At 38.4% G+C, this 12395-nt stretch overlaps 1 protein-coding gene across 2 annotated transcripts; it reads left to right on the top strand.

Moving 5' to 3' along the window:
- Nucleotides 1–3863: 3863 nt before the first annotated feature.
- Nucleotides 3864–7098, top strand: faim2b (Fas apoptotic inhibitory molecule 2b). Of its 2 annotated transcripts, none has more exons than XM_061070612.1 (12): nt 3864–3878; nt 4591–4636; nt 4966–5033; nt 5137–5201; nt 5314–5367; nt 5476–5526; nt 5620–5659; nt 5754–5791; nt 5922–6009; nt 6125–6220; nt 6463–6516; nt 6952–7098. In XM_061070612.1, the coding sequence occupies exons 1-12, from the start codon at nt 3864–3866 to the stop codon at nt 7096–7098; spliced, it is 762 nt and encodes a 253-aa protein (XP_060926595.1). The 2 variants fall into 2 exon arrangements, with proteins under 2 accessions (XP_060926595.1, XP_060926594.1); XM_061070611.1 differs by having other exon boundaries at nt 4588–4636.
- Nucleotides 7099–12395: the final 5297 nt, after the last annotated feature.

Genomic DNA, 12395 nt, shown 5'->3' with positions numbered 1-12395 from the left:
TTTCACAATGTGTCACCATGTGGGAAATCTTTATATATAAAAAATAACTCATCTGTGACTGAGAAATAATACGACATTTTTAAGAAAAATGATTTGCGTTGTATATTTGTATGCGGTAATCAGGGAGAAGTTTTTGGTCATTTCCGACCAAAGTGTCTGATGGGTAAAAGGTTGAGGTGTTCTGTTGTATATTTTGTATATAACCTTTATTCTTGGTGCATACCCTCACTAGTTTGCAGATTCTCTGATATGTAAATTAAAGTTAGTATTGAAACTATTGTATGATGTCACACATAATAGAGTTGCTCTACAGATTGCAGAGACGGCAGCATTTGAACCATGTGTTCTGAGTATAAGCTTTTTATTTGGAGATATATAAATGAAATATATATGTATTGTCAACTGACTGCATCACCTTGTGAATATTTTGTAAATGTTTTATGGTTAAACATAGAGTACAATTATTAAAATAACGTTCTATAGCATCCTTCCTTGTGCTCATCTTTCTTCATTTTCCTCCTTAAAGCAGTAGAGTCAACCATCAGCATCGCCGAGGCATACTGTGGTGCCGTAGCCTAGCAACAGAGGCAATCAGCCAATCATACGTCAGGTTTTGAGAGCCATTAGGGGCTTTATTACTAACAAGAAACGTCACTTGATATTTGAGCGTGTGGTATTAAGTAAATGTGATTTCCAAGACTGGCATGCTTCAATACAAATGAGCTGACGATCACAGGGAGCTTTTGAGGAGCAGAGGCGGCGAGCGCCCGCAGGGAGGGAGGTTATGAACTGGTTTCTGTTCAGAGAAATATGTAAATATGACACTGAAAAGACAAGCTGTTCAGTGGGTGTATTCGGGAGCTGCGCATGAAACGTCACCGGAGGAGAACACTCAGGGTCCTAGACAGAACGAGGAGTTCTCACCACTGCTATCACCAGAGAAGGCCTGGGAAAATCAAATTAGGATCAATGTTTGGGAACATTTTCCTTAAACAGTAGCTGTAACCGTCAGAAGCTGGGCGTGCAAATAAAATGGACAGATACACCCTTTGCATGTAGGTCATTTAAATACTGCTGATATCAGACTAACATGTACTTTTCTATACAACAAAATAGCACAGATTTGTTGTTCTTTATAGGTAATAATGGTTGACATCCTGATGAACTAAAAGCTGCCCTCTGTCCTCCTTTAATGAAAACACAGCAAAACTTTTATTCTCAATGCTGCACCAGAAAATAATGCAGAAAGTCCCTCTTCAGTGTCTTTGCCATTTCTATTCATTATGTTGAGGGCTTCATACGCCACCTAGTGGACAGGACTGTAAAACCAGGGACAACATTTTGGCAATGACCATGTTTACACAGTGGGACTAGTAGTTGGAGTTCGATTGAGTAATAGTTGTAAACTTTAATTATGTTCCTCATACTATTTCTTTTACATTGTTTCTTTAGCTTTAAACCCCACCCGTCATTTATTAGTCTATTATATTTGAAAGGGTTCCTGTACAGTTAAAAACATACATTTCCCCATCAGAATATGTGCAGTGAAATGGATTGCACATTAGCCATTGAATTTCAGAGACAGAAATGATTATTGCACAATTTAAAAGGTGAACCTGGTCTAAAGTGCAGAAGTCCATTTAAGGTGTGTGTGTGTGGCCTACTGGGAGCAGAGCTGGTTGTACAGTCGTATCAACACAGGAAGGGACGACCTGCCCAGTGCTTCGATGGTGTCCTGCAGAGGTTGGGACTGGTTGTCCATCAGAGTTTTCGATTTAGTGCCTAACAAACATTTAAAACGCTCCCATTCATTGTGTTTATCTTATAAAAATGTATTGGTCAAGAAGGTTGGGACTGAGCAATGACTCTGGATTATGTGTTGTCATAAAATATAATCTCACACACATGATTAAAATTAAAAGGAAAAAACGCATCATGAGTTTTCAATCTTTTGATTCGTGTCACTTCACTGAGCAAAGAGGCAAACAACGACGGCAGTTAATTATAAAACACATTACTGTGTGTCTGACACACTGTCACCACTTAATGATTATTTCATTGTCTTCTGGTGACATCTAGTGGCCACAAGACGGAAGGACAACAGTTTCATAGAGGGAAAATTAAATAAAGTTTATTCTGGACGCTACATAACCTTTAAGAAGAGTCTTGGGTTTGAAGACATTATAAAAAAATATATGTTTTAATGATGACAATGTATCAATGACCACATGAAAATAATGTGACATTTGAACGGGGCCACTAATAGTAATGGACCTACTGAGAATTATAACCTGAATCTGCTGCTCACACTAACTTAAAGCTTCAGTGTGTCAGTTTTAGGTGAGAGGAATCTATGGGCAGAAACTGAATATAAAATAATATTTGCACTTGTGTGTTTCATCTAAATTGTACAAATAGTTTTCTTTACCTTAGAATGGGCCGTTTATATTTAAATGCTCTATATTTACATCAGGAGCATCATAGCTTCTCTACGGAGGCCGCCATGTTTTTTTACAGTAGCCCAGACTGGACAAACTGAACACCTTTTGAGTTTTTATGACAACTGAAGGCTACCACAGGTTCTCCTTCATATTTGGAAGAGGAGGGTGAGGTTAGGGGTATTCAGCTGCAACATGCAACTTCACCACTAGGTGTCACTAGTTTCTACACACTGAACCTTTAATGGATCTGTGTAGCCAGTTTCAGCTCATTGTTTATGACAAACATTATAATAGTGTAAATCATTAGTTGTAAACTGGACAGCTAATTGCACAACTATAGCATTATATAGCCTATAGTTGACGTTATTCAGACTGACAATCACTGCAATGAAATCATGGATTATAAATTATAAGGTTTTTTGGGTGCGTCCCTACTTCTTGATGGAGACAAAATCTATTATGAAAATATCACATTTCTCTAAAACCATGTTGTTTCTAATTGTGTTTTGTGAAAGCAGAGAACAGTAAAATGAAGATTAGTGCCAGGAAGAACATGTAGATCAAACGTGGGAAATCTTTCCACTCAATCTCATTACTACTGATTGTAACCGTAATGTGTTGTGCCCCATCTCATTAGTCTGGAGTAACTCTTACTAAACCAGTCTGTTACACAAATGGATGATGTCAGAAGCTCATTAGAACCATTTAGTTAATGAAAATACTTCTACAAACTAGAGAAACAAATAAAAAATACTCAACAATCTGTAGTAGCTCTTGTTTATACATCAAGTAGCATAGATACAACGTTTTGTTATAAAAGACATTTACTAAGAACAAATTAAATTTTGGAAGTTGTCGTTATTGCTTCAATAATCTAGTCTAACACAAACTGTAAACATACATAAAGTGTAGTAATTTTCGAATATCCACATAACTGTGTCTCTTTCCTTCAAACTGGAGCAGAATACTTATGCAATGCGTATGTTATCTAGACATGTCAGTCCCATGAGTCTTTTTGGTAAGCTCTAGGATGATTATCTGCCTGGAACACTGTCGAGAGGGTCGGTGCAAGCAAACACACACATTAAGGACACCCCTGTTCAGCAGCACCAGTGGTACAGTCTGACTTTATGTCAGAGTGGTGGAAATATACCTGGACACTTCTCGAACGACCTCATTGGGCCGAGGACGGGGGTGGCGAGGGATCAGGGTTAGAGGGAGATTAACCACACAGAGGCCTATAAAGCTTGAGTGTAATCCGCACGCTGCAGACAGATTCAAAGCAGCAACTGCTCCACAAACGTTTTACCCGTAACTCGCAGTGTTGAGGATCAAACAAGAGCAGACATTTCAGATTTAGTAGTGAGTGCAGATCGGTCTTTATCAACATCAGAAACATAAAGGATGAAAGAGGTAACAATCATGAAAAAGGAAAAGGTATGTTTTTAACTTTTCTTCCTTGTAGTTACACTTTATACTGTACAGCCACTGTAAACAATACAACTGTGGTAACTGATTATTTTATATCCTAGATATTGTTTTTAATATAAATTTGCACTGTTTTCAGGAGTAGCACATCGAATATTGTTATTCTGCTTTCTCTTGTTCAATAACAATAAACCATTTCTGTTGTATTCTAATCTATTCTTTTCCATTCTATATCTAAATTTCCTTGATTTGTCATTTGATTTATGATCGATAACAATCATTTGAAATTTCCCCGGGGTTACAAATTTCACATTTTAAAGTGATGCTAGAAATTTGACTATTGTTTTTTACTTTCCTTCTGTTTCTGAGAGGAAACTCTTTTAGTGACATCCTCATATCACAAGTTCAAAACCCAATAGTTAACAATCAATCAATAATCACAGTGAAATTTTTCCTTGAGTGAACTTGGTTTTCTGTGTAGTTGAACTGAAATAAAGTCTATAATCGGAGCTGGTTACTCCAACATGGAGTCTCATCACATGGATCCTAATCCTGTGAACTCATCCAACATGGAGGCGTTTTTTTTAAACAAATCTGTTACTGGGCTGCTTCCAGTGCACAAGAGTAAACATGTGTTTACATTACATTGTGGAGAGAAAGTAAAGAGAGCTCTTTTATAAAAACTGTAATGACCTAGTTAACCCTAACTATATCCCAGCAGGTCAGTGAAGAAAATGAACCCCCCACTTACCAGGAGGCCACAGCAGGTAAAAACAATGTCCTTGTAGTACTAGTACACGTTCTATTAGTTATGAATGTACCAACACTGACCATCTTTTTTCTAGTTTAACCTCATAAACAGACTTATTTTGTTTAGAGGGTGAAACAAAATAAGTCCTAATCATTATTACTTGCCGTTATAGAGCACTATATTAAAGTTTACAAGCTGTGTTTTGCAAATTTGCAAATTTACAAACAGAATATCATGTTGGTACCAGTCAAACCTGTCATTCACATGATGCTTTCCATAAAACATATTCTCAGTTTATGCAAACATTAAGGAATTGACACATGTCCTTCCTGCGTCTTCCTTCAGGATATGAGGAGATGCAGGCTCAGTTCACCTTTGATGACAAGACCATCAGGCGGACCTTCATCAGGAAGGTACTGGAAACAATGATTTAATAACAGAAAAGACACAAACACAGAAAAGTACATGTCCCAGTGACAGATCCATTACTCTGACATCCTTTATCTCCTCCTGCAGGTTTACGCCATTCTCATGGTTCAGCTTTTTGTGTCTGTGGCTATCGTTAGTCTCTTCACATTTTGGTAACACTTTTCTATGATTATCTGAAATATTATTTCCAAGTCTTTTTAAATGTATCACTCTGACCAGAGCAACTAGTACTTATTTAATTTGTTTGATTTCTTATGTCTGCAGCGGCCCTGTGAGGTATTACATTCAGACTCATCCTGGCTTGTACATGGCATCTTAGTAAGTGCAAACACAAATCATCTTATCTTAACTCACAGTACATGACACATTACATGTTCTCAACCATTTATTCACATATTTTTATTTTTACTTCTCTCGACCCTTCAGTATGATGTTCTTGTTCACCTACATTGCACTCTCCTGCTGTGGAAATCTGAGGTAACTCTTATGTGCATTATAAATAACCAGACAACAAATGAAACACAGGAAGCTGCTCGGATATAATTCAGATTTTGTCTCCTACCTAAACAGGCGGCAGTTTCCCTGGAACATCATCCTGCTAGTTATCTTCGTGAGTATCTCACAGTATGAAATATGGAACATTACAGTCTGGTCTTTACTCTGCATACAGCTAATGATGGCTTTCTTCCTTCTCTTCCTCACAGACTTTGAGCATTTCTTTCATGATGGGTTTTGTGTCAAGGTAAAAATATATATACTAGATTATGGATATATGATTTTATCCCCATGTGTCTGTATGACACAATGATTTTCAATCATCAAAGGTGAATGAGAGATAAAATTAACTAGAATGATATATGTTCTCCCTTTAGCTTTTACAACACCAAATCAGTGATGCTGTGTCTGGGAATCACGGCCCTGGTGTGTCTCTCTGTCACCATCTTTAGCTTCCAGACCAAGGTGAGAAGATCCCTTCATTAATCATTAATTAACTACAACTACTACAACTTCAACACAACAGAGAGACGTTGTCAACGGGAAACAAATCCATCACACGCTTTTGCTTTTGTTACAGATTGACGTCACCTCGTGTCAGGGCGTCCTGTTTTCTTTGTGCATGGTCATGCTTCTCTGCGCCATCGCCATCTCCATTATGGTCCCCTTCGGATATGTAAGTCCAGCAGCAGGATCTGGAAGAAGTCTAAAATAGCAGTGATTAACAAGTTGTGTTGAACAACAGTCGCAGGTTAATGCCTCAGCGGCGGGCTGTATTTGGCTGTGGGGGCGTAAACAGATTAGCCCTGAAGATCATCTTGAAAAGCATGTTGCTGTTTCTTAAATAAGCTCTCTGCTATCCTTCTTGACACACTTTTTGAAATGCTTTTTGAAATACTTTTTGTTCTCGTTGGACAGGTTCCCTGGCTACACGCTCTTTATGCTGTGATAGGAGCCATCCTCTTCACTCTGGTGAGAGTCACACACTTCATCAATATAAAAACTAGAGTGCATACATCTGCCAACGGTACTGGATCTGGATCAGCACTAAATTGCATAGACTCATATATATCAGTCACCTTAACATGCCTGTTTTTTATTTATCAACATCCATGAATTATTCTCTGAGAAATCAAGGAAAATGAGAAATAACTCCCTAAATCACAATGTTTAAAAAAGTGAAGAAAGTAAAGATTCTTTGAATTTACACCAACATTGAATGGACTTTCCCCTGTCTCACGCTGAATCCTTCCACAAAGTTCTGTGGTTATCCGTCCTGTTGTTTTTGGGTAAACCTGTTCATAATCAAACAAGGAAACCATTAAGGACAGGGGTGAAAACATAACCTCCTTGGCGTAAGCCAAAAGTCACAGTATTCATTTCTGTCTCCTTCTCTTTCTGGGACAGTTCCTGGCGTTTGACACTCAGATGCTGTTGGGGAACAAGCGTTATTCCATCAGTCCAGAGGAATATGTCTTCGCCACCCTCAGCCTCTACCTGGACATCATCTACCTCTTCAGCTTCCTGCTGCAGATCTTCGGAAACGGCCGCTAGTGAGGAACCTCATCCGCTGTCCTGCTACACAGCTACTGGTCGGCTGAACTATTTCAAACTGTCACAAAACTGTCAGGCGAGCAAGGACCTGTTACTCTCATGCTTAACATGATGTCAGGTGTATTACTGATGAGTCATCATTTCCATTTTTTATGCATGCGTTAAAGCTGAAAGGAGTGAGAGCAATCTGTTGGTTCTTTGCTTTTGGGTACATAATCTTGTCTGTACTGTCCTGCTGCTGGGTCTGTCCCGACATTATCCCCATCGCACCTCACTAGTGGTTCACTGTGCTCCTGCTGACCATTCCCGTTAATCTGTTTTTGCTTTGGTTTAGAAGCAGAGTTGAGTAAGATCTGTTTCCTTGGCTGCATCGCTCTGTTTATCGCCGTTACTAAGCCAGAAATGAAGATTCAGGAAATCTGCAATTTGAAGATCAGCAGGGTTGAGTCTCTTCGATAAAACAAAGTTTCACAAGCTGCGTAGATGAGGTTTGTTTTATACTTGTTTTTTATGCACAGTATCACAGAATTTGTGTGATTTAAAAGGTGTGTGTGTTTGTGTGTGTGTGAGAGAGAGAGAGAGAGAGAGAGAGAGAGAGAGAGAGAGAGAGAGAGAGAGAGATTTACATTCTATCTTCCAGACTTAAAGCTTACAAAATCCACCACAAAGGGAAAATGTGTTTGTCTTAGCATATAGTAGTCTTAGGTCATTAAAGCTAAGGTTGGTAATCTAGGAAAAGTTAGCAAGATCAGGCTACCTTTTGAAAATATGAAACTGAAATATCCCAGCCGCTCCAATCCGCCCTCTCGTCTATAATCTCTGCTTCAGCTGCATATGTCTCTAGACGGACAGGCACACCAGCCAATCATTTCATTCAGTCCACATTAAATGATTGGTCATGTTTATTACTTACTCTGTAACACATAAAGTGTATTTGTTGATGACCATGATCGGGATGTGAAGAGGATTTCAACAGATATAAAAGTGTTTCAGAAAACAAATTACCAACCTCACCTTTAATGATCAGTTGCAATTCCTCCGTCATGTTACTGTGGCCTTTGGGATGTCACAATTTCACGTTAACGAGCTGAGGATCAGAATTTAAATTTTAGAAAATGTTTTACCTGTATAGTGAATATACCTGGACAAATGATAATATTTTTATAAGGACAATGAGCTGTGAACACTTAATACTGTGATTATAAAAATAAAAGAGATTATTAAACAGTGATGTTTCTGGCCTGCATGTGAAGGATGATAAATGATGATTACTGTATTTCTGTAGTGTGACATACAATGAATAACTTTTAGAGTTAGGGTACAGATGGGAAGGCACAGGCAGATTTATGTTTATTGCATCACAACATGAAGGTCCTGGCTTTGACTCCACTCGTCTCTACAGGCCTCTCTCAGTGGAGTTTGTATTATTCTTCCCACAGTCTAGTTTTCGTGTTCCCAACAAAGGCCAAAACATTTTTCTTTAGGTCGCAGGGACCCTGACCAGGAAATTCTCATCAGATTTGAATCTAAGCAAACTTTTGTTCCATATATGATGAAATTGCCTCATTCCCGTCTTGAAATATTGCGTTCAAGAGGCCAAAAATATAATTTGTCCAGTCACAGTGACCATTAACTTTTACATTTAACCAAGAAACGAATCCATGAATCCTCGTGAATATTTATGCCAAATTTCAATATATTCCCCTGAGGCAGGTCTGAGATATTGCACTAACAAGAATGCAACAGGAGGAGTTTATAGTCTTTCTTACAGATTTTGAAAAGTGGAGTAAGTCCTTCTCCATCTCCAGTGGAGTTCACATCCACCTCCAACAGAATGAGAGGATTCAGGAAATGGATTTACCTACAGAGCAATAAAGACTGTACAGAGTTCTCCTACTGGACTGAAGCTCTCGTCCTGTTCCTCAGCTGTGATTGACTTTGGATCAGAGGTCAAGTAATGAAGATACCCACCAGTAACCCAAAGATCCATATTTTTTTAGGTTATTTCACTCCTCTCCACTCCTTTGATTGTAAGTCTCTAGGAAATAATGCAAATATTAAAAATCAGGGATATTTAGAACTGATATCTATAACTGTGTGAATTTTGTTGCAGTTTGATTGGATGTAAGGCGACTGTTTGGTCTTGGCCGAGGTATGAGCTCTACTGAGGGCCACTCTAGGTATGAATTTATTAATACTCCACAAGGAGCATCTTAATCCACAACCACAACAAAAAGTAACAAGCCAGCTGCTGCTGCCGATAATGCAGTGTAAGAGTGATGAAAAACAGACTTCACCCGAGCGTTGAAACAAGACTTTTATTAAAAAAAAGAAAGAAATGAAACAGACATATTCAAATTCAAAGAGAAAACCAACAAAGAAGGAAAATCTTATCTCAATCAATAAAAAAACACAAGTTACAGACAATTTTAGCAACTCTGGCACAGGAAGACAAAAGAAGCCAAGTGGCTTTGCCAAACAACCAAATATCAAAACCTCTTTCCTCTAACAAAACTGTACAAAATGAGTTCTTGTATAAATAAGAAAACTGTTCACAAGCAGGGAGTGGGATGAGCCTGTCGAATTTTCAAAATGTCGGTTATTCACACAAAACTGGTTCATACAGTGTTGAGCAACAAGAGACACGTTTTTCAACTGCACAATAGCAGGATAACAGTGAACTATTTCTAGATATCAGTATAATGAAGATGTAAAATAGAAAAAGGGGCCACTAGTATCAACTCTATCGAAATGAAAGCAGACATTTTGAAAATCCAGACATGGCAACATCAAACCACTTGCTTGGAAATCCTGTTTTAGCAGCAAAACATTTTGAAGCTATGAAATAAGCCATCAAATCTACAAAAAAAAAAAAAAAAACTGGTGTGGACCAAGAATAATAAGTGCAAGGAAATCTTCCTTTTCAAATATCTTGTACTGTCTATACAGTACACCAAGGATCATAGTAAAACTACAATCTAAATGTAACTTAAGGTTCATTTTCATGATGCTAACTCTTTTTGGAGCATCGCAATTTCCTTTTGTTTGTAAAAAAATAAAATAAAATAAATAAACACTGTATTGTAACAAGTGGTCATTTCATAGTTCCAAAATCCAGTTTTTGTATTAAAAGTGATGGCTAATACATGGAATATAATTTCTCTGAACATATAAACAATATCCATGACATTTTCCTTCATGGTGCACTGAATCTGAAAACTTGCTCGTCACTGTGTTATCTGGACAGGTTTTTAAAAGATAAAAAAAAAAAAATCAAGAGAACACACAAGAAGAATCAAACAGAATGGTGTCAAGAGAAAAAAAAAGACTATTTACAAATGAGCTCTGGTTTCAGAAATCTCTGATAAAAGCTGCGCTCTGTAGAAGTTCATAGTGAGTCTGTTTACATGCACTGCAACTTTGACATGTAGTGAGGGAAACTCATGATTCTATTAATACATGTAAACAGAACCAGATCATTTATTGAGTCGTTCATTTAAAAAAAGAAAGAAAGAAAGAAAGATTTTGATATGTTGGAGCCAAAAAGGTTCAGATAAAAGCTGCAGCTGTCATCACAGCTGCTGAAGGATCTTCCACGTAATGAGTCCTCAGACACTTTTTACTAAATGATCCCCAGCCGCCACAGGATGGCTGGTATTATTTTCACCGTGTGTGCACTTGTGTGTCAACACCTGCTGTAGCTGGAACTACCACAGATGTTGTTTTGCGTGGTGTAAGTAAGTCTGTTCTTCTGTCTGTGGACAAACTTTGTCACAACCTCACAGGTTTGTAATTGAGATCGAAATCAAAATCTGTCCATAGAGAGAATAGCTTCAGATACCACTGCAGATATACGCTTTTAAAGCAGTCTTTTGCTAATAACAGTAACCTACAATTATAATAAGTTTTCCAACACCACTGACGAGGAAGTACTTGAACAACAAAAAATGTCCCAGCCAGATTCCTAACTTCCATTGTTGTCCAGTGCTTTCAGCTTGTGGATTTTGTTTTGCTGCACATGTGTTGTCAAATGAATGGAGATTAGTGGACAACCCGCCCTCTCTCCTGAGCCACAGCTGGCCCCTACAGTGGATGTGTCCAGGACCACCACGATGACAAACCCACGCAGACTCACATGGTGAAAACAATACAATAATAAAACACCACATGTCGTATTGAGTGCATGTAAACACTCTTTCTGCAGTCTCTCTCTTTCTGAATCCATCAGAAGTGAAAGAATGCATTTGATCCAGCGGCAGACGACGGGCTGGTTGCCTGCGGATGAGAGCGGTTCATCTGTGGCTAAAAGAAGAGAGCTAAAGGAAGTGTGGCTGCAACATCTTTGGTTGCAGAGGTGAACAACAGAGAAACACACTGCAAAAACATGACGCGTGAAAAAAACACAATACAACGACAGAAACAGAATCATCAAACTGCGTCAAAAGCGCCATCACACTGTGTCTCCTCAGTGGATTCACACATGAACGGTTGAAGAGCGGGAATTAAAAAGCTTGAAATCCTACAGCTAACTCGACTGACATGACTCGGTGGCATTCAAACAGGCCTGTCGCCATTTAGTATATACAACTTAGTGTCAATCCTATGAAAGATCAGGCAGTTGATCCAGAGAAACAACATTAAGGCTGAGCTAAAAACAGTTTTTGCAGAATTTTGGATCACTCACGAATTCATTTATACTCGCCGTCTCACTAAAGGCTGTAAGAATCATCTTTAATGGCACTTCCATGGTCTAGTGAGCAGTCCTTGGTAAAACCATTATTTCTATTATCTACATATCTACAGTTTTGATGTCTGTATAAATTAAAGTTCAACATATTTGGATGTACTGAATGTGGTGACATGAGCTTCACTCAAAATGCCGATGGAAACATACCCGGGCTTCTTTTGCACGAAACCTTTCAGAGCCACAGACGCTGATGGAGCATTGGTATGAGTCTTGAGGATTTGGTTCAGCTCTCTACAAACAGGCCTGACTGCATCAGGACAGACGACACGAGGATGGGGACGGAAAACTCAAGCGTAAAACAAAAACCTGATGTGCACAAGAAAACAGCATCGTTCCCTACGCTGAGAAAAGCTAACATCTACTCTCTAGGAGTAGCTAAAATCTACGGCTAAAATGGTATATACTTCAAAGATAAAGTCATCAAAAAATTAAGGCAAATTAGCACAAAAGGTTTTCAAGTGACAGACGAGAAAATAAAAACAGAAAACATTGAACTTTCTACAAACTAAAAATAAATCTCTGACAGAGAATCAAACTCAGGTGACAACAG

The sequence above is a fragment of the Limanda limanda genome, chromosome 4 (assembly GCF_963576545.1).
Source record: "Limanda limanda chromosome 4, fLimLim1.1, whole genome shotgun sequence".
NCBI lineage: Eukaryota > Metazoa > Chordata > Actinopteri > Pleuronectiformes > Pleuronectidae > Limanda > Limanda limanda.
This window is presented reverse-complemented; position numbering and strand designations above follow the sequence as displayed.